The 22,967-nt window shown below is 36.9% G+C and overlaps 1 protein-coding gene across 1 annotated transcript in view; it reads left to right on the forward strand.

The window, feature by feature from the left end:
* Window positions 1-22,256, forward strand: part of IFIH1 (interferon induced with helicase C domain 1) — a 30,848-nt gene extending 8,592 nt beyond the window's left edge. Inside the window, exons 4-16 of the mRNA XM_082312374.1 lie at window positions 1,882-1,962; window positions 5,389-5,609; window positions 6,474-6,684; window positions 10,947-11,164; window positions 12,719-12,835; window positions 13,308-13,431; window positions 13,521-13,754; window positions 15,836-16,092; window positions 17,575-17,724; window positions 18,407-18,568; window positions 18,904-19,094; window positions 20,533-20,626; window positions 20,734-22,256. Of these exons, the coding sequence (XP_082168500.1) occupies window positions 1,882-1,962; window positions 5,389-5,609; window positions 6,474-6,684; window positions 10,947-11,164; window positions 12,719-12,835; window positions 13,308-13,431; window positions 13,521-13,754; window positions 15,836-16,092; window positions 17,575-17,724; window positions 18,407-18,568; window positions 18,904-19,094; window positions 20,533-20,626; window positions 20,734-20,916 (2,243 nt within the window). The 3' untranslated portion in view covers window positions 20,917-22,256. The remainder of the gene's footprint in view (window positions 1-1,881; window positions 1,963-5,388; window positions 5,610-6,473; window positions 6,685-10,946; window positions 11,165-12,718; window positions 12,836-13,307; window positions 13,432-13,520; window positions 13,755-15,835; window positions 16,093-17,574; window positions 17,725-18,406; window positions 18,569-18,903; window positions 19,095-20,532; window positions 20,627-20,733) is intronic.
* The last annotated feature ends 711 nt before the right edge of the window (window positions 22,257-22,967 follow it).

Below are 22,967 nucleotides of genomic sequence, written 5' to 3' on the forward strand. Positions count from 1 at the left end.
TGGGAGACCACATGGAATAGATACATACAATTTTAATTTTGTCCTCTCTTTCCTATCCGCATGGATTCCTAGAAAGGGAGAGAGAGAGAGCAGTGTCATCTTCATAGTTGGAATTCCCACTAATGCTACTTAATAGTTTGTCGCAGGTCTTTGAACATGGATTATAACTGGTGAGGTTTTCTTCTTTTTTCAGCACAATGCTGTCTTTTCATGTGATATTAAGCGCATGCTATTATATAATAATAGGGAAATTTTATATAAATCAGGCTTCTGCTGTGAATATATTTTTTAAATGCCTTTCTGTTGATCGCATTGATTTCTAGGACACTAGGCTTTTAATTTAGGTGCTTAAAGTCTTTAATGCCCTGGCCCATCATAACACTTCCTACAGATGGTGGTGATTCATAGTTGGATCAGATTCTGAGGTCTGTTTGGAGTAAATTATGAAAACTGTAGGACAGCAAGACAGATGTTTGCATCACTTTTCATGGTTATGTTAGAAAAACTAAAAATAAAGACTTAAACAAATACCTGATTCCTAGTGGTAGCTAAGGTAGCTTCATTTTGGTTGTCTATATTATACTTGTTCTGTGAAATAGCAGTTTTGTTTCTGTTATTCATTCACCTTTCAAGGACAGCAAAACTTGTGTAAAGGAAAGTCAAAGCTTCATATTTTTACTGAACGCAGACTAGGTTTAATTTCCACCTCACCAAAATTTTGTAGTGTATGTTTCGGTAGTCCCATTCTAAGACACTGGAACTTTTGTTCAGTTCTAAACTTTCATTCACAGCATGTATTTTGCTTTATGAATTATTTGTTGGGGACAATAAGTTGGGGACAATACGGATATGGACAATAATGGGATATTCACCTGAAAAAACTATGAAAAACTCTATAGGACACAAGTTCACTAGCTAATTAAGCAAAACCTAGGTCGATGCTATTGTTCTGACTGATTTCTTATGCACACTATAAGCACAGTTGCAGAGCGCTGCAGGTAAGCTGACAGTGCAGGGTGAGGCTGTTTGCAGCAGATTTTTCCAGAAGAACTGTGTATCTCTTTAGATATTAAAAGGACTGAGTTTTGGAAAATCTAGCTATATAAATTACGCTTGTGACTGAAAAAAGTCAGTGTAATACATTGATTGCCCAGCAGAGGGAGAGCTTAACATTAGAATGTCTACAGTAAACTTGCCCGATCTCTGTGGCAGTGTCCACGTCTTCTATTGGGTGTAACGGGATTGTCGGTCTCTACTTCTACTTGCAGACAGTCTGGAAGATTTAATAATTCCTCTCTACTTTTATTTACTTGGGAACTCTTTTCATGTTACATGAAGAAACCCTTTTCAAAATAAAAAATCACAGTTCTGGTTTTGGTTTTCTTCTACTACAGATATAACCCACTTGGCTTACAGGGAGTAAAAGAGAATGTCTTCAGTTTGCCAGAAGCACTGTGTAGCCAGTAGACCAACATGTTTTTCTTTCTTTTTTTTTGGCTCTTCACCCCTCTGAAAAGATACAGTAAAATAGGACTAGAGGGGATCATGCAGGCGGTCATGTCTGGACCCTTGCTTTCAAGCAAACAGAAGGTAGATGCTTGACAACAATAAATCATGACCCACATAGCCTTACCTCTGCTATGTTTTGGATTTTCATCTTCCACTCCATATTTTCTTCCATAAGAGAATGAATTGTATTGTTCACAGTTTTTTCTTTACCTAAGAAAAAGTTTAATAAAGGAAATTATACCTCAGCCATCCCTGCCAGACATTTGTCTAGCCTATTTTAACAACTTGAGGAGAGAGCAAACAATATGCTTTTGCTATTTATATTTGTATAGCAAATATACTATACTACATTTGTGTATGTTTTTTATTTAGAGTCAGATGTCTCCATAGGAGATGGAAGTGTCAGTAACTTGAATGAAAACCTGGGACAGAGCTGCACAACCAGTGATTCAGGTATGTTTCCCTTCTGCTATTTAGTAATTGCAAAATAAGCTCTGGAGGGTAAGCACTCTGTGAATCGGCTAGAACAAAAATCAATGGAAGGCTTTCACTGTGAGCTGTAGTTCACAGTATTTAGATGCAAGACTTCCTCTTATTTTGTTGGAAAACAGATGCCATTTTCATGGGTCTGGACTTAAGTCCCAGCCCCAAAAGAGCTGATTTACTGAGATCGTCTGACTAGGTCTTTAGACATCATCATCATACAAAATGGTTGGTAATGCAGAATGACGGAATCACACAGGCTGGAAGGGACTTCCAGAAGTCATCCAGTGCACTTGCCTGTACAGAGATTCATAATGCTGCCACATATATGTGCTTCTTTTGCTCTCAGAGAGGGGCTAGATTGTGCCTGGCACCTGCATAGGGTAAGCGAGAGGGAATAGGACATGCTTTAGAGGCATCGAAGGGTGAGGAGAAGCATTTCCAGGCTACCTGCAAAACAGTAACGAAGGTCCACTTTGGACTTAAGTAATTCAGTAGCCCTATTTGTAAAAGCAGCCTAATCAATGGAGGTTACTATCTGAAGACCTTTGCAAATCTCACATTTAAACATATGTGCAAGTTCTAAATATAGTTTTAAACTAAATATTGAACTGTGTTTACATAATACTTTGCAGACAGATATGAACTTGCTATGTATATACTCCGAGCCCAATTAAACACTGCTTGTTGTAAAAGACATCCCATTTTTTTTCTTCTTTTTTTCAATCTTAGACCTCAGGCAGAACGAATTTTCAGCTGTCCATCATGGTGAACAGCCTGTGTTCGCCTACACAGAATTCCAGAGGAACCAGTTACCTTTTGGAATCTAGCCTTTATAAAGTTCATGCTGGGACTGTGTCTTGTGCAAGGGCTAGAAACAATCTGGGTACCTTTCAGGCCAGGTCTGCCTAATAAAGCTAGTATTAGATCAGTAAAGTCAATGTAAATGTTACATATCATATGGCTGCAAAGTGTTTACTATAAATGCTTTTAAAATAGTTTCAAGCCTTTTATATTAAAATCCATGTATTTTGCAAGTACACAGAAAATTCAGGATATCTCAGATCTAAATTGCTACCCTATAGCTACGATTTTAGTCTATGTATTGCTAACTCTGAAGAATATACTTTGCACTTCTGCATCAACTGAGGTGACTCATCAGTCACGTTGTATTTTTTTCCTCACTGTGTCACATGAAATGTCTGGGCACAGAAACTTCTCTGATCTATGGACAGTCACACTGTATCAGTTGGTCAGGCTGAGCTAGGCTACTGGTATGTGGCAGCACATATATATGTATGGCCTGATCCTTTTAGATTCCTGAAAAATCTCCCATGAAATAAATTGGGCACTGGCTATGTCCAGTAGTCCAGCAGGAAAAAATAAATCACTACAGTTATGTGAAGAATGCAGAACAGATTTTTCTTCCAATGTTTACTTGCTCTATGTTCTGTTTACATATGGGCTTTAAAAACAACTAGTTAAAATGTTTTTAAAAACATTCATGCTTTTTAATCATGCCTAGTAAACTGAGTGAGAGCAACTATGAGAAAAAAAACTAAGGAGATAGAGATAGACTTTGTGATATTTATGGATTTTATAATTTGAAATTTTTCACTAAGGTGGTTGTATTAACAGAGATGTTTGGATAGTGTCTTAATGGACTGACACGATTTGGATTTTAATGCAAAGAATCCGGTGCATTTAGTCGCAGTTTTCTGTGCAAGGATCATTTTACATTTAAGAAAAATGGTGGAATTAGGACAATAGAAGAATAATTATCATGTTTCTTTTAGCCCAGAGCAGCAATTCATATGCGGCTTGTACAAAGGCAGACAACTTCCCTAAAGTTATACTGTGCACGATGAAAATTCTTTAATGGAATCATATCCTGTGAAAAGATTCCTGTATTAGCCTTTATCTAAACAGGGGCTGAGGAAGCTAGGACAGAGCTAAGTTAAATATTTTTTAGGCCTGGACAGTTAATTGAGGATGTTAAGGAACTGAAATTTAACCAAACAGATGGGTGATAAAGTGCTAGTTTCAATATGATTGAACTATTGAATTTAGCCAACCAGAAAGCAAACAACGCTCTTCCTCAAAAGAGAGTAGTAGAAGTCAGATAAGTAACAGCAAGTACTCTCTGGTGTGAATTTCCCTGTGTTCCAGGTAGTACTGCACTCACACTAAAAGGCAAAACAAGCAAAAAACACTTAAGAATGGCATTTGGATGTTTCCATCAGCAGTATTTTATCAAGCTTCATTACTCTTTGTTAGTTTAATTTTATTTAATGGAATCAGGGATACTAGAAAAATATACTTATTTTGTGTGTAATGTATCAGTGATAATAAAATCCTCATGATTCTTCATTTAATGATATCATCAGGAAATAAAACTATAGGGTTTTTTCCCTCATTTTTAGTCTAGTAGAATGAATTTGTGCCTTTTCTTCACTGAGGAGAGTTAATGCTTGGAGGGTGATTTAAACATATCTGTAGGGAAAAACAAAAGCCCAAAACTCCATTGAAATAAATCCTTCTGATATTAATATGTATAATTTCTGACTTTCTATACATCTGTAAACTCAAGGGACTCGATGTGCTTTTCTTACTGCCTGAAATAATGCAACAGCATTTTCCACTTTTAACTTTTGAATGTTGTTTGTTTCACCTGTGAGCCATAGACCTGAACTCTCTGCCATTGCGTTTTATATGATAGATGGAGGGCTTTTGCCTTCAGGTGGCAAATGCATACGGCTTTTTAGTGAACAGCTCGATTGCTTTGCGTATGAGTCAGTCTGGAAGCAGCGCAATCTACCATGAATAGGTGCGATACATTCTGCAGTTAGCTCTATCTTGTATGGGCAATTGAATTTTCTGATCTATTTGACCTTTATAAGTCCCTTCATCATTTTTTAAGTGGTCCCTATCTTTTTCTTTCTATGGCTCCATCCTTTTTTTCATCCTCTGGGAAGTATTTTAAAAGGTAGCTCACTTGCAACCAAATAAATTTCAGTACTGATGAAAGACAACGTCACATAAGATTGGCTAGATTATAAATACTGCAGCTCTGAACACAACCTTTGTTGGTGCCAGTGCTACTGAACTGTATCATTTGAATTCATACATAATAATAGTCATGTCAACATAGATGAGTGAAGAAATACTGTGGCTTATTCCACCTACCCTGGTTGGTGACTGGATGTGAGCAATTCTAATTCAGAGTTGCACAGGTCCACAGAGCAACATTGCCTATACTAATATGCCCTGTTTCTATTTATTCAGAAGATGCTTCTGATGATAGCAAATTAATATTTTTCCCTTTGACATTTGTTCAATATTCTGATAAATGTTCTATGCCTCCTGTTTGATACTTACATTTCTTTGTACCCTTAGATGACAGTGAATTGGAGAGCAGAGCTTCACCTGAGCCAGATCTGATCCTGAGAGATTACCAGATGGAAGTTGCAAAGCCAGCACTGAATGGGCAGAATATTATAATATGTCTCCCTACAGGCAGTGGTAAAACCAGAGTGGCTGTTTACATTACCAAAGATCACTTGGATAAGAAGAAAAGAGCATCAGAGCCTGGAAAAGTTATAGTACTTGTTAATAAGGTACGTTGGTCCACTTTTTTAAAAAAACAGTATTTTTCAAACTTCATGCACTGTTAATGTAGAACTTGTAAAATGAATACAACCACATTTCTCAGCTTCTCCAGATGTAGCTATGTTTAAAGGCATACAGCTCTAGGCTGTCATCTCCATTGCACCATCATCATGCTGCAAACATGAATGATTTTAGTTTACCCCAGTACAAGTGCAAATTTAGATGTGCCCTAATAACCACATTATTGGAAAAAGTATAATTTCATGTTAGAATGAATAGAACTAAATTAATATTTTAAAAAATAAAAATATTTTTCACATTCTGTGTTTGGATTTGGTAATGAAGGCCACCTAATGAGTCTCACAGTAGTTAGGAAATATTCTGTCAGATTTTCTGATAATTGCTGTAATTTTTACACTTAAATTTAGCACATATAATATAATCTTTTATTATAGTATTAAAATATAGAAATACATTTAAGAACTCTATTAAAAGAATAAAAGATATCCATATCCTCCTATAAGAATAAAATTGATAGCATGTTATAAGCTCAGTTAAAGAGCCAGAGCATGCATGATTTGTTCATTCCTTCTAAGGCACAGTTAAGCCACAGTTCTTGGGACAAAAAGGTTTTGTAGGAGCAGTTGGAGGGGAGGGGTTGGTTTGGGATTTTTAGTGCTTGGTTTTGTTTTTTTGTGTTTGATGGGGTTTTTTTTAATCCTACCCTGCAGTGAATAAGGGGATGTTTGCTTTTTTCGAAAAGTATATTTTGCACAAAGCATGTGTTCACGTAACAACATTTCTGGCAAACAGACATGTATTTTTAATCCTATGTATGCTCTGGTTTAAATTCTTTGTAAACTTTTATTCAGGTACCATTGGTAGAACAGCATTTACGAAAGGAGTTTAATCCATTCCTGAAGCGTTGGTATCAGGTTATTGGTTTAAGTGGTGATTCTCAGCTGAAAATCTCATTTCCTGAAGTTGTCAGAAGAAATGATGTCATCATCAGTACAGCACAGATCCTTGAGAATTCACTGTTAAATGCAGCCAAAGAAGATGAAGAAGGTGTCTACTTATCAGGCAAGTTTTTAATTCTGAAATTTTTACAGAAGGGCTAAAAGTATGTCTCTGTTCTGGAAAATTGCAGAGTAAAAATGTGCCACATTCAGTATTTAATGTTTTTTCAGTTGACTGGTTTTATAAATGCAAGCTGAGAGTCAAAACCAGATCTTACTTAATGAGCATGCGATTTTTTCAAGCCAAATTAGACTCTTACAGTTCATTTGTACTAAATATTTGTTATACTTCCTATTTTATCTAGCTCAAGCACAACTTTGTGCAAATGCAGCCATACTGGTTCCACTTTCGAAGCTTGGTAGAAGCCATAAACAGAATGAGAAAAAAATTATAAAAACTCAAATGCAGGCAAGTAGTTTGAGAAGCAGAATGGAACACAAGATAAAAGCCAATCTGTTATAGAAGTTGTATTCTTTAAACTCTTATCATTTTGCTAATGTACAGAGATGCGGTTACTTACACATGTATCTCTCTGAGGCTGGCAGATATAACGGTCTACTACAACAGATGAAGGAAGGTGAAGAAAACAAAAGTTACAAGATGAGGTAAAATTGTTTGCCCAGGATACTAAAGTGGCAGATATCTATGGGATCAGAAAGAAAATGGTATTATCTGCCAGTGACATACAAATAACAGAACAGCCCATGACTTCAGCTCCAGGATTTGGGCTGCAGTGACTCTCCTCTGTGAGACGTTAACTTCTCCCTCTATCTGCATGCAGTCAACTCATTTTTAGATGGGGCAGGATGTAGCTGAGGGGAGAGCTATGATATTCAAAATAATGGATCTGAGATAAAAGAAGTACTTGACTGGGTGTTAGAGGGACAGCAGAGAAACCTGAGGGGTCAGTCTGTGTCTATCAGTGCCTAGTGCTGACTGGAGCGCTGCTTGATCCAAACAAACTCCTGCAGAGCCACTTGGGTACCTCAGAATTGCCTTCCCTCCTTCAGAATGCTTTGTTATTAACCTAGGCAGAGTACCAGAGATTTTCATATACTTACTTCCTTTCCACTGCACCTAAGGTAATGTCGTGGTTTAACCCCAGCCAGCAACTAAGCACCACGCAGCCGCTCGCTCACTCTCCCCCAGTGGGATGGGGGAGAGAATCAGAAGGGTAAAAGGGAGAAAACTCGTGGGTTGAGATAAGAACAGTTTAATAATTGAAGTAAAATAAATTAGAACAGTTAAATAGGCAAAGCAAAAAAACCGTGCACGCAAACAAAACAGAACAAGGAATTCATTCACTACTTCCCATCGGCAGGCAGGTGTTCAGCCATCTCCAGGAAAGCAGGGCTCCATCACGCGTAATGGTTACTTGGGAAGACAAATGCCATCGCGCCTAATGTCCCCCCCTTCCTTTTTCTTCCCCCAGCTTATATACTGAGCATGACGTCATATGGTATGGAATAGCCCTTGGGCCAGTCTGGGCCAGCCCTCCCCCTGGCTGTGCCCCCTCCCAGCTTCTTGTGCACCCGGCAGAGCAGGGGAAGCTGAAAAGTCCTTGACCAGTGTGAGCGCCACTTAGCACCTATTCAGAGACAGCTTAGCACTACTTAGCAAGAACCAAAGCATCAGTGTATCATCATCGACATTGTTCTCATCCTAAACCCAAAACACAGCCCCCATACCGGCTACCAAGACGAAAATTAACTCTATCCCAGCTGAAACCAGGACAGGTAATAAACCTTCCCAAATCTGAATCATTTGGGAATGCTGTATAGAGGCACCTGAACATTTCTACAGGAACTGCTGACCTCATTAGAATTGGGCTGAGTCCCAGCCAGCTTGTGTAATGAAGTGGGTTTTTTGAATGGGTTTCATGCCTTGCAAAGTTTCCTTCATAAGGGGCTATGTTTTTTCCAGAACTGAGGTGGCCCTGTGTTGTGGTTTAACCACAGTCGGCAACTAAGCACCACACAGCTGCTCGCTCACCCTCCCCTCCCGCTGGTGGGATGGGGGAGAGAATAGGGAAAAAAACAGTAAAACCCATGGGTTGAGCTAAAGACAATTTAATAGGACAGCAGAGAAAGACAAAAAATAATGATAAAAGAACATACAAAACGAGTGATGCACAATGCATTTGCTCACCACCTGCTGCCCAATGCCCAGCCCAGCCCCAAGCAGCGATCGCTGCCCCCTGGCCAACTCCCCCAGTTTATACACTGAGCATGACGTCATATGGTATGGAACAGCCCTTTGGCCAGTCTGGGTCAGCTGTCCTGGCTGTGCTCCCTCCCAGCTTCTTGTGCACCCGGCAGAGGAGGGGAAGCTGAAAAGTCCTTGACTAGAACACTACTTCACAACAACTAAACCATCAGTGTGTTATCAACATTATTCTCATACTAAATCCAAAACACAGCACTATACCAGCTACTAGGAAGAAAATTAATTCTATCCCAGCCAAAACTAGGACATCCTGCAAACAGGGCTGTGTTTCCTTGCTATTACACCTGTGCTAGTAAGTTCAGTTGGACCAAAGCCAAGCAAGCCTGAACAGAGCCATTTTTATGGCTGTGACTTGGTTAATTCGCAGCCTATATAAACCATCCTAATTTGTTATGAGTTATTTATTCCTAATTTCTATTCATACTTTTTTCATCTGTTTCCACAGCAGTCTGCATTACATGTAACATGGAATTCCAACCTCAGTAAAATGGAGGGGACTCTCTTAATTGCATTTAACCAAATGTCTACCCTCTTTACCAAGGGCTGAAGTCACTGTGTGGACTTTCTAAAAGCTGTGTATCACTTCCTTAGTAGAAGCACATCTCTCCTGGTAGGTTAGGTTCTTCCTGAGTAATGACAGGAATGCGCATTATAGAGATGATGGTCAAAATCAAAGCGAATAATTTCATGTTGGCAAAATAACAGAAACTGCCAGCACTGCTTCTGAAGTCTTGCAATATGTAGAAATCTTAGAAATAAATAGAAATTTAGGTTTGAAACCACATCACTCCAGTCCAAACCGGCTTTCTGACCCACTTGTGTGAAGACAATCAGATTTCCCCTGTAACATGGAGCACTAGTTTGCTTTCCTAGTGGTAGTCTTTGGTTTAGCCTTTAAATAAAATTTCCCTTGTTCAGTCTCCACCTTTCTTTAGGTTCTTCAAAGACGAAGTTATGTATTTTCTCCAGCAGAAAGGCCAACTGAGAATGTTCTAGCTCTCTGTTAGTTTCCAGCTGCTGCCAGTTGTTGCAAACTTGTTTGTAGTGATGCAACAATTTGAGCACACTAATGTGTAAACAAGACCATGGAAATTGTCCAGATAAAAAAAAAAGCGGACAGGGGGAAGAGTTTAATGCTGATCATTTCAGTGATCTGCTTTACAGTAATTTCCACAAACATTTGTCAAATTGTAGGAAACAATGTTGAATTAGAGAGTTATTGGCCAGCTAGGGGAAGAGTGGGAGCTCCATAAACCAGTTTTGCTGTTAGAGAAACAGAGAAATGTTCATGAGTCTTTCAAATCAGAACCTTGAAATATGTGTCACTGGCTGCATATGCAGATAGATTAAAGAGATGTTTTCTATGATTGTGAGAAATTTAAAACAAACAAAAAATAATCTTAATTTTCCTTATCATATAGTACTTTACTTGGTGCATGTAAATATGATCTGACTAAAAAGCACATAATACCTGTCTGAATCTTCATCAGTTTCCTCTGCTACAAAGGAGAGATGATTGGTAGTGTTCCCACCATCTGTTTGTTGTTTCCAATGACACATCCATAAAGTAATATAAATCTTTTAATTGGACAGGAATAGGGAGGAAATCTTTGTGCTACTATAAAATGGAAGCATATTTTGATCAGGACAGGCTTTTCTAGAATGTCTGAAAGGCTTCTAACATGTTATGTATCTTCTCATAAACAAACAGTGTGTAGTTTGTAAGATACAGTTACGGATATAAAAGATAGGATTGCGTTGAACTATGATATGTTCTTACCACTGGTTATTAAAATTATCACTCTGAAATTCTTTATACCATCAGATTGGTTTTGCAAAAATAGGAAAACTTTTTACGTTACATGAAATGTAAAACTACTTGACACATCAGGGCTGCAGCAAAGATTCCGAAGTCCATTAAGTATATACAGCTTCCATCCATGCCTTCCTCTAGCACTACAAATTTCCTCATACATTAGGGCTTAAACAAACTGACAGGTTCTCTTCAACAATGTCCTTACCTGTAAGAAGATTTACCCACACAAATTCTACATTTGAAAGAAAATCAATCATTTTAGGGGTCTTTTTTTTTTTTTCAGATTTTTCACTCATCATTATCGATGAGTGTCATCACACTCAAAAGGAAGGTGTCTACAACAATATAATGCGACGTTACTTAAAAGAAAAGATGAAGAACAGGAAGCTGGCGAAAGAAAACAAACCACTGATCCCACTGCCTCAGATTCTGGGACTTACAGCCTCACCTGGTGTAGGAGGTGCAACATCCTACTCAAAAGCTGAAGAACATATTCTGAAAGTAAATAGCCCTCACACTTGCAAACCATCAAAGGGACATTGTCTTGTTCAAGTAAAACTTTTAAAGTCAGTGTTAAGCTCCAAATTATATAATCTGATATTTTTTTTTCATGTGTACGTGGGAGTTCAGCTCACAGCCATTCAGCAAATTAACCCACTACAAATTAATGGAAATCCATGTACAAATAAAGGTTACTTTACAGGGAAGTAGGGTTACTGAAAAAGGAAGTAAAAAGATTGCCTCATTTGAAAAAAATTCTCAAGATCAGAGGCAAGAAATCCACAAAATAGTGAGGTTTTATAGTTAATAAAAATCTTCTTTTTCCATTGATGGATCAGAATTTACTGCGTATTCCTAAATCCTAGAGAGATCACAGCATTTTATATCTGTATTTCTAGAGTGACTAAGCTGGGCTTTTGTGTGGATCCAAGAAAGTGAAAAACAAAGTTGAATACTTAAACAAGCAGAAACTACTTGTGAGATACAGGTAGCATACACATGTTTTTCTTTACAGCAGTTAGAGTTACTCATTGAGAGGGGAGTATGGTGTAGTTGCATAAACGCCTGACTGGAGATAATTGGTTAAATTCCCTACTTAAAGAAACTCTATTTTACTTGAAATTCAATGGATTTACATTAGTAATAGGAAAGTAGAAGTTAGCCCAGTACTCCAGTGAAACCTCCTGACTAGCAAATTGCATAAGAAGAGAATGTGATATTGAATAGGTGAGGCCCGCAAGAAGCTTTTATGCTGTATTGAAGTAGATAGAATTGCTAGGTATTTTGAGACAAAAACTTTCTGGCAATGGAAAAAGCAGAGAATTCCTTCTCATCACCTCTGAAATCTCAATGATAGGATGCTGGGGTTTGTATCTCAAGAAATGTAATCTGAATATGCAAGCTCAAATAGATAACTACTGCTGAAGACATTAAAAAGGTTGCCTGCCGGACTTCCTTTCCTGTTTTCTCTGCTCATAAAAATTTTAAGGTTTCCCCTTATTAATTTAGACTTAGTGACGGAAATGTACATATTTTCTTGTCAGAAGAGATCAAAAGCAGAAAAGTCCAGTTCAGTCATGCAGCTAGCACAGAAAATTTCTTTATCTCTTCCTGTTCCAAGAAAGATAATTTCAAATTATTTTCTACTCTCATGACTAGCTCTTACTTTTATAATTACTCCCTAACATTTATTTTCTTTTTTTCTATTTCACCATTGGTTTTGGTTATTTGTTTTGTGCTCCAAAATCTACTCTTCCAAAGTGTTGATGCTATGTTTTCCTTTTCAAAATATCTGTTTTGCACCATGATCTACAAGTTTTTTCCTGTATGCAAGGATCTCTTCTGGCCTAAAAAGTAACTTGTTCAGCTTATCTCAAATGCTTTTCAAAGACTTGGCCTTTCTTATGCTGACAGTGTCTCTATTCAATTTTGTAGGAAGAAAATCAAGTAATATAAAACCCAATATCTAAATGAGAAGCTCTGTTGCATTAGTTCAGTTTTCATGTGGAATAACTCATTAATTGTTAAAAGAAGTAACATTTTGTTTTCTCCCAGATCTGTGCCAATCTTGATGCATGTAGAATCATGACTGTTCAGGAGCATGCCTCCCAACTGAAGAATCAGGTGAAGGAACCGTATAAGAAGACTGTGATTGCAGATGACAAAAGAAGGGTATGTTTTTTTCAAACAAATCAGTGTTAAAGTTATATTGCCCTTTAAAAATGTGTTGTATGATATCAAAAACTTTTGGCCAATGCTCTTTTTCTATAGATTTATTGTGATCCATAGTGCTAATTTGTATGTGTGTATATTTATCTGCTGCTTTCCTCTGTACGGAAAAGTGTCAGTAAATTTTTAATTACATGAGTTATATTTTTGAGGTATCTGGTCAAAAGACCTTCTGAACCATAGTTGAAATGTTTGTGTTGCAGTGACATTATATTCACTAAAAAAATATGTTATTTCATGGTGTAATTTTTGTAATATTCTGAACTACTTATTTCATAACTCTAAATGTACTTAGCAATCTTACTTGTTTTTTAATTTAAGGTTTAACATTTAATAAAATTACTCAGGGTGGTACTAGCCAATGTTTTTGTTGCCAGAAGATGCTTACTTACTTTGGTAATCATTTTATTTCTAGGATCCATTTAGAGAGAGAATTACTGAGATCATGACAGACATTCAAAACTATTGCCAGCTCCATCCAAAATCTGAGTTTGGAACTCAGCCGTATGAACAGTGGGTGATTAGAGAAGAGAGAAGAGGTAACTGCATAGCAAAAATATCCCAGCTTTGCATTTATTTGGGTCACTCTATACACAGGTGTGGTTTTGTATTTTCTGTTCACTTCTAGCTGCAAAAGAAGAAAAGCGCAAGGAACGTGTCTGTGCAGAACACTTGAAGAAATACAATGATGCTCTCCAGATAAATGACACCATCCGGATGGTAGATGCATACAATCACCTAAATAACTTTTATAAGGAGGAGAAAAGTAAGAAGACAGTAAGGAGTGATGATGATGATGATGATGAACCAGCAGTGTCAAAACAGGATGAAACAGATGAATTTCTAATAGGTTTATTTCATGGTAAGTTTGAAATACATTGTGATATTTAATATTTGAAATCCATAGATTAGCACTAATACGATTTGCATGGGCCCATTAGTTACTACATCCTAGAGACTGCCGTTTTGTTGATTATGGCAGTATCTGGATGTCCCAGTTCATACAATATGGAGTACATTAAACAACATCATAGTGTGACCGTGTCCCAACATGTAGTAGAAGTTCTTCAGCTTTGGCCCAAGGGCACTTTCTTTTTGCTGATAGTAAGTAAAAACTGTTCTCTGCTTTTTTGCAATGAACTGTCCACGAGGACACTCTGATAGATACATAGAATGTGTATTCCAGTAGACACTCTTGAGGGGCAAAAAGTTGAGCAAATGGAATACAAAATTAATGAAATGACAGGTTTTTAACCAACCCTTTCTACCAAAGTTTTTTTGTCTATATACTAAGAGATGGGAGTGATGACCCTGAGGAAGTTTCAGGTAAAGAGCAATTAGTGAGAGAATTAAACAGAGGATTAAATTGCAAAGACCAAAGTTAGTTGCCTTTTTTTCAGATCATTCACATTGGAACTAGGATTCGTTCAGTCCTTGACACACTAATCTTTTTTGCTACTTTTTTTTCCCTTACTGCCTTTACAATGAGGAAGAGGTAGACAAGTTTGGTCCCATTGCCTATGGTTCCTGGGCGGTGCAAAAGAAATTAGATTTTACTGCAGCATGTATCCCAACTTCATGTATCCTATGAACTACAAAATTAGAATGCCATTGGTCAGAAATTCAGGAAAGGTTAAAAAAACTTTTAGAAAAGTAGATTAGGTTAGATATTGTCATCGTGTTTTTTAATGACTCTTCTTACCTGTCTTTATGCCCCCTTATTTAGAATTTCAGTATTGAGCTGTTGCTGAGAACCAAAAAGTTAAACTAACTAAAAAATGAAACTGAGTTGTCTAGATTGCCTTCATTTCCACAGGTAAATGAAGTTCAAGGAACCTGATAGTGAAAAATGAATTATATTCTAATTTGTTTTGATTTTACTGCTGACGGTACCAGGAGTAATGGAAGGAAATCTAAAATTTCTCTTTCCAACTTTTAAGAGTGGAGTTCATCTTTGGGTGATAAACTCACTGCAGCCCTTAGTGTAGGTTTCACTAAGGGGGAAAATTGTGGGAGTTTGTTACATCTACGTATTTTTTGTATGTATTTGTATATGCTTGATTGCATTCTAAAATACGAATAAGATTGTAGTCAGAAAGCCAGTGCCTAAATGGTGTAGTAGTTTGTGATACATTGACTGCCATTGCATTGGACAAAGTGCAGTCCAATAATCTGCACGGGGTGATGACATCAGAGTGACTGTAATATCTTAACACACAAGGCCCCCACCTTAAAAAGTTATTATTGTGTTTGCATGATCATCTGACAAGGATGTAGGCTTTTAAATATTAGAAGTTTTTAAAAAAATTAAAACACATGAGGAATGCTCCCTGGTCTTGGTCAATAGTGGCTGTTGAAGAGAGTCATCCATTTAACATTTCACTGAGTGTATTGAAATGTCTTTAAAAGCTGCTTTACCCATAACAATGCCCCCATCCTGGTGTCTATTACATTGCATATTTCTAGTGACGATTCCTACTTTAATGAATGTTCCAAGGACAATTTATGTCTAAATTTATAAAAGCATTATCAGTTCTGAGGGCTATGTGTATCAATCTGTTTCTCCTTGTAAGACTTTTTCCATTATTTTAAAACTGTTTTGCAAATATTATAAGCTGTGATTTAGCTCTTTAATGCAGTACACTTAACTCTGTACCACTTCTGGTGTGTAGACAGAGTTTTTTTCTTTTATTTATTCTTGCCATGAAATATAGGCAAAGTGTATGTTAAAAAGTTAATGGTGATTTATTTTGTTTGATTAGTGTGTTTTTAATGAATGTCAACTTACTTGAAAAATAATTGGTATGCCACAGCTCTTCAAAATGGTTGCGAATTAGCCATGCTGGGAGAATTACATAGAAATTTGCTCTTTGCTTTGTTTTTTTCTAGAGCTGTTATTTTACATGGTTACTTTTTCTTAATTTACATCTGCTATTTTTAAAGCAAAAAAGAAACAGCTGAAAGAGTTGGCTAGAAAGCCAGAATATGAAAATGAGAAGCTAATACAGTTGCGAAACACTTTAATGGAGGAGTTCACGAAGACTGAGGAACCTAGAGGAATTATTTTCACAAAGACTCGGCTAAGTGCCTTTGCTCTATACCAGTGGATTAAGGATAACCCAAAATTTGAAGAAGTGGGAATTAAGGCTCATTATCTTATCGGTGCTGGACATAACAGTGAAATTAAACCCATGACTCAGGTACAGAACTATGCACTACAGCATTAAAATCTTGTACGTGTTTTGAGAAAACAGCTTGTTTTAGTACTAGAACAATGGACTGAAGTTTGGAGCCCAGGGTTCTGGTTTCATACCTGCCAGAAGCTTGCCTTCATAAGCTGCAGGGTAGGTGAATAACAATGTCAGAATGATTTTATTGCCACAAGAAACAAGCTTTCTTGGTTTTGGATTCTATGGCAGTAGGAGTAACAGGCAGCCATTTCCTAGAGGAGTATATAGTCAAAAGGGACACAAGTTGTACTGAGGCATAGGAAGAAAAAGTTAACAAAATGGCAATAGCAAAAACACGATGATAGTTGAGTGAGTTTATACTTATTGGGACAACAGTAATTCAAATTATATTCTAGTCACTGAATTGAAAAATAAAATTGCAATGATGTTGATTATGCCTGTCTTTTACTGATATCATTGCTTAATCAACTTATACCAATTTATATGCATGTTTTGCACTGATGCATAATCATTGAAAGAGAATTTGCCAAAACTCGCAATGAAAATTTCACAATTCATTACTCAACAGTCCGTCTCATACAATTGTGTTGACTTCATACACAACATCTCGCTGATGATTTATACCTCCAAATTAAATATTTTCAAAACAAAGTACTCCAGTATCCTAAAACCTCTCTTCTATTCTGCTTTTTACTCCCCATAAAATTGTCACTTCAGCATTTAAGCAAAAATGGTGTGGTTTACTGCTGGGCAGAGTCCATTCCCTTCAGCTGTTCTCTGTTTCAAAAAAAAGTTAGGAATTTTTCTCTCAAAAAGTTGCTTGTTTTCTACGAAAATTTGGTATTTAATCTGTGCACCACATTGCACAAACAAAACAATAGCCTCTACATTTTGAAACTGAGTATAGCAAATAGGAATTTTCTGTCCCTCTGCTCAGGCTTGTTTGAAATATCCAGCTAATTCAGAAGTCTGTGTTTTGGATGCTTTATTTTTTAAAAGTGTGTCATTGCTGTGCTTTTTGGTGCTCCCCAGATCACCAAAATTATGGTCCCCATTTATTATGGCAAATTTTAAGTGCTTTGGAACTTGGAAGTGCTGAAGTCTATACTTTAAGCTGAAATTACTGACATGGTAGAAATACAGAACCTCTGAGTAACTACTTAAAGAATTTGAAAATAATAGAAGAACAATATTATCAAAACTGTTAGTGCCTATGAAATGGGCTACAAAGCTTGAAGCTCAGTTACCTTAAAAAATCGGCTTCTGCTCCCTCCTCCCCCAAAAAAGGTGCTGAACACCTGTTGTATTCAATAGGAACTCCTTGTTTGTCATCTTGAAAGATGCTTACATGCAGTTGTTGAAGCCACTTGATGTTTGGTACTCCAATCTGAAATGATTGGACTATAATTCCTTAAACCTCTTAATTAGAAGAAACTGTATGACAGAAACTAATACTGAAAGTTAATATACTGATTTTTTTTTAATTTACAGAATGAGCAAAGGGAAGTCATTGATAAATTCCGAGGTGGAAATGTAAATTTACTTATTGCTACTACTGTAGCTGAGGAAGGCCTAGACATCAAAGAGTGTAACATTGTTATTCGCTATGGCCTCGTCACCAATGAAATTGCTATGGTGCAGGTATGAGTTTACTGCATACATAACTTATTTTTAAAAGTGCTTTTCTCTTTGGAATGTGTAACTGGTGAATCACATACCTGGGGTTTGGAGATAATATTGAAGTACCTTCATGCTAAAAGAGAAAATGCTCTTGTAACAAGGTTCGTTTCCCGTTGTCACCTCAGTTTCCATGCAATATAAAATGTGCCTCCGTGTGTAATGGTGTAACATCCATTTAAAGCTCTACACAAACAGTAAGTTCTTTTAATAGAAAAGGTATGAGAATATGATGAGCAGATTGGTTGATATAAAAGACATTTGTACCATCAGCAGCTAAAAAGAGATAATTGCATATCAGAATACCAGCTTGTCCATGTTCTCACTTAATTTGTGAAGACAAATATTTAATATTTAAATGCATGCTTATTTTTTGCTGACAAAATACAGTTTCTGCTTTGCAAAATGTTGTGCTAATCACAAATCTCCCGAGTACTATTTTCACAGGTATCTTTGGTGATAATGCAGAAGCGGTATTATGTTATTCACTGATTCTTTATCTGTCTGAGTTAAATGGAAAAAAATGCTCTGTGGGGACACTGCATAAGGAACAGTACATGTTGTCTATTACAAAACTAGGGGAAAATGTTGTGCAGTGTTGTAGGGAACATTGTGCTGTTTATGTTGTATTCCTTGCAAATTGTAGGCTCGTGGTCGAGCTCGAGCTGATGAGAGCACCTATGCACTTGTGGCTTCGAGTGGCTCAGGAGCTGTTGAACGTGAAGATGTTAATATTTTCCGTGAGAAAATGATGTATAAGGCCATCCAGAGTGTCCAGAAGATGCCACAGGAAGAGTATTTAAATAAGGTATTTACTGCAACTCTGCACTTTCCCTTTAAAGAAAAACGTTTTATATTGTAAGAAATACTTTCTATTTGAAATCTACTTAGGGGAGAAAAACTTAAAATAATATTGCTATTATTAAAATAAAATTACTACTACTAATTATTCTGCCAATATTTGTTTTATAATCTCTGTTTTCTGGGTCTTTAGAAAAGTCTGCTTTTCTGTTGCTAAGGGGGGAAACACACGAGTCAGGAAAATTGACTAGAAGTCAGTGAACTCAGTAAAATAACCGAAAAATAAAACTGTTACTGCCATTCCACCAGAATGTTACAGTGCTCTTACTGATCTGTTTCTAGATTCAGAATTTCCAGTTGCAAAGTATAGTGGAAAAACAAATGAAGGCAAAGAGAGATCAGCGCAAGACATACAAGAAAAATCCTTCACTAATAACATTCCTATGCAAAAATTGCCACAAGCTGATATGTTCTGGAGAAGACATACAAGTTATTGAAAACATGCATCATGTCAGTGTGAAAAAAGATTTCCAGTAAGTGTTTATGACCTACTTTATCTCTTTCGGGCAGAAACAGATTTTCTTTTCAGCAGGGCTGTGCAGGGCCTGTAACCCTCTAGGCCCTGTGAGGAGAAAAAAAGATTATTCCAATATTGTCAAGTCCTAGGCTCTATGGAGTTTACAGTTAATGAGGTTGAAGGAAATGTTTGCTCTTACCCCTGATTTCAAGGTGACCAGTGTTTAAAACTTTGGAAAAAGATACAGGTCCTGTGGTAATATTAACTAGGTCACTTACTATATAATACGGTCTGTATTCCACAGTGTAACTGTAATCAAAGATGAATACCAGTTACCCACATACTTAGACCAGTAACAGACCCAGGATAAGAGTTTGACTCAAACAGAATATTGGCCATGAGCTGTGCATTGCCAATTGTATATTTAGAGGATGTTCATACTGGTGACACACCCCTTTTAGTTCTCCCAGTGTTCTTGCTCCTTCCTGTCTCCATTGCAAGAGATGCCATCTAGGTTGGTAAACATTTATGTTAAACTGTGTTTAACTTTTCAGTGCCTTGATGGCAGGAGGTGACTTTCTCTTCCCTCTCATAATGGAAATTAAGAGACGAAGAAAATGTTTTAATTCAACTTCAATTGCTTTTGCTTACTACAGTAAATTTTTAATGGATATTGTACATTACAGATCAATCGTGCTTTGGTAATTATACAGCAGACACCATCCAGCCAAGTTACTGCCCTCCAAAGTTCTCATTTCTTTGAGATATATCTCTGGTATAATTTGTAAAGACTTTTTGAAGAGTTAATGAGAAATTAGTACCCATACATTGGAAAAATTAAAATTGAGCTGCAGCCCTAAACGTTAAACTGCTTTTACTGTGAAATTGTCCTGTCAGCATAATGTTACCACTCAATTCAAACTACAGGGTAATAATTCTTCGAAACCCCTCAGCACAGGCTAATAGTAACCCTCAAGATCAAGTACTCCCTAAACTAAATGATGTAAGAATGTGCACATACTCTGCAGCTCTGGATAGTCAGAACCAAATGATTCTGTTAAGGGGTAAGGTTGGACTACAGGGAATAAAAAGAAAACCTCTAACTTTAAGGTATCATTTCTTTGACAGCTCCATGGCACCTGAAAAAAAACAAGCTAGATCTATCCCCTATTATAATGGAGAGCCTGCTGCTCCTGCTTTAAGATGTGTGAGGGAGGATGCAGCTCCTGAAATGCTACCAGAGGAGGCAGAGTACAATTGTATTTCACTATTACTTAGGAACGTGAAAAACAACCTTGCATTGTCTCCAACTCTGAATGTGCACAACAGTCAGAGAGTTTACGACCTTTCAGGTTTCATATCTGGCCAGCAACTGTAGTCACTGTGTGTTTAAGGCTGTATGTAGCATTGAATGACCAATGTATTCTGACGCACGCTTTCTGACTGTTTTTCAGAAGTCTTTACCATACAAGAGAAAATAAGACACTGCAAGATAAGCATGCAGATTACCAGACAAATGGGGAAATCATATGTAAAGATTGTGGACAAGTGAGGAACAACTTATTTTCATACTTCTATGTTGTTGATGTCTGTATTTATTTCTGTCTAATGATCTTGTCTATTTTATCTGAAACGTAATTTCCTTATACTTGCAGGCTTGGGGAAATATGATGGTTCACCGAGGTCTTGACCTGCCTTGTCTAAAGATTAGAAATTTTGTGGTTGTGTTTGAAGACAAGAAAACAACAAAGCAAATTTTTAAGAAATGGGGAGAACTGCCCGTCAGGTTCCCTAGTTTTGATTATGCAGCTCATTTTCCTTCAAGTGATGAAGATTAAGGACTCAGAATGAAAATAAAAGCCCTTTTCAACTTTTCTCTGACTGCTCATTAAAAGGTGCTGTGTCCCATACAGAGTGCTGCATCACAAACACTGTGAAAGCTCCTGGGCATGAGGAAACTGTTTTGAAGAGGAAAAAACCCGAGGAAAGAGAAGGACGAAGTCGCACGGTTGCTGTCCGCACCCAGATTGGCAGTGGTACTCTGGGACAAAGAAGATGACCAAATACATTGCAGTCATGTGTATCCATGGAACAAATTCCTGTCTCTGCTCACTACAGTCTGTCATGGAGTGACAACGCTGTCAGAAGTGTGTTAGGTGACCTGTCATCAAGCACAGAACATAGGACAGACATCCTGAGACTTGCCATGGTGATTATTTTCTGGTTTTCTTCCTGCCAGAACCCTTTTGAAGATAAAGTATCTCAAAAGAGGAGCAATGTAAAGAGAGATTAGCCGAGTGTTGCTTCTGAATCGTTGTTGCTTCATCAGTGTTTTCATGATTGAGTTCTTCCCCTCTTATCTTTAGCTGTAAGCTCATACATTTTGACAGACTAAAGTTAAGTTTCCATTAAAAGACATTTCAAAAAATCAAGCCCTTAAACTGACTTGAAATTGATTATTTTAATGTCCAAGAAACACAATGCCAAGTGTCTTTATGTGTGTTAGTTTCATAGGATTGCTAAACTGGCTATATAATGACGTACGTATTTTCTTCAATAAATTACTGTAATGATTAACCTTTGCCAACTGTGATACTGTTTATTCTCTTTCGCTGTAAGTATTTTGACAATACCATGGTTTCACCCTAGAAATTTAAAGGATGGTGGTATTCTGACTGTAAAAATAGCATAATGTGTCTCCGTATTTATCTCATTGACAGATTTTTTTCCCCTCTATTTGCAAGTAAGATATTGGAGAGTGGAAAGAAGGTCTGTTTGTTGTTATAACAGTCAGCTTTGCAAATTCAGGATAAAGTGGTATGTTTACTGGCATGGACATGTAAACACTTCAGTAGCCCCAGGTAAAATTTCTAAGTTACAACATAGCTGAAAAGTATCTCCCAGCAAAAAAGAATCTTATTATGGCTAGATCTATAATTGCTCTACATTTTTAAAAGGAATATAAATACTGTGTACATTTTTTTAAAATCAGATTTGATTCCAGACTTGCATCAGGACCAGATTTGGGGCTTTTTTTTCATATTTCTGGCCTTGCTTCAGGGGTAGGGGAAAAAATCTTAATGTCTGACTGAGAAGAGCAGCACATTTCAGGTATCACCAAACTGATACAGGCCATTTTGGGATTAGCTACTTACTTATAAACAAATTATAGCATTATGAAATAAATACGCACACTGATGAGTTTTCACTATAGCAGTTTTGTAGATCAGAGTGTGCTTAAACTATATAAATTATGGTTTATTTATAGGTTGAAATTATTCCACAACAGTGATTTATACCAATAAACTACTACCTTAGTTATTCTCTTTCTTGTATGGTAGTATTTTGGTTAATACTGAAGCTTTTGGCTACTTCTAGAATCTGCTGATTTAGCATTAAGTGCAGGACAAATTTTACACTTTGTACACGTTGATCTGAGAATCTGACTATTTAAAAATGTTGGGTACTGATAGATCACATATGATTGTAATTTAAGGTGGTGTTTTGTTCATGTGCTCGGTATCTGATGAGATGCTATGAAATAGACTAAAAATTAATTATTATAAGAGTCTCTTTTGGTAAATAATCATCTTCCAGATCATCTCTGGATTTCTGTATTAATGAGTTGTCACAGTTACGTACATGTAACAATACACTGTACATAACATTTTCAATTGTCTGAAGTAATTTATTCAGTACTTTAAAGAAGTGTAAAAGCCTGTTAAAAAGATTATATCATTACATAGATTGCTGCTGGGTCCTCAATCAAATAATTTTCCATGCTGAGTAGATTTTCTGAAATCTGAGCTTTTGGTACTTCACTTTATTGAAGCTACAAGAGCATATGCAGCTGGATTTCTTCGCTCTTTTTATAGTTGAGTTGAACAGG

This window comes from Platalea leucorodia (genome assembly GCF_965183815.1).
Source record: "Platalea leucorodia genome assembly, chromosome: 5".
Lineage (NCBI taxonomy): Eukaryota > Metazoa > Chordata > Aves > Pelecaniformes > Threskiornithidae > Platalea > Platalea leucorodia.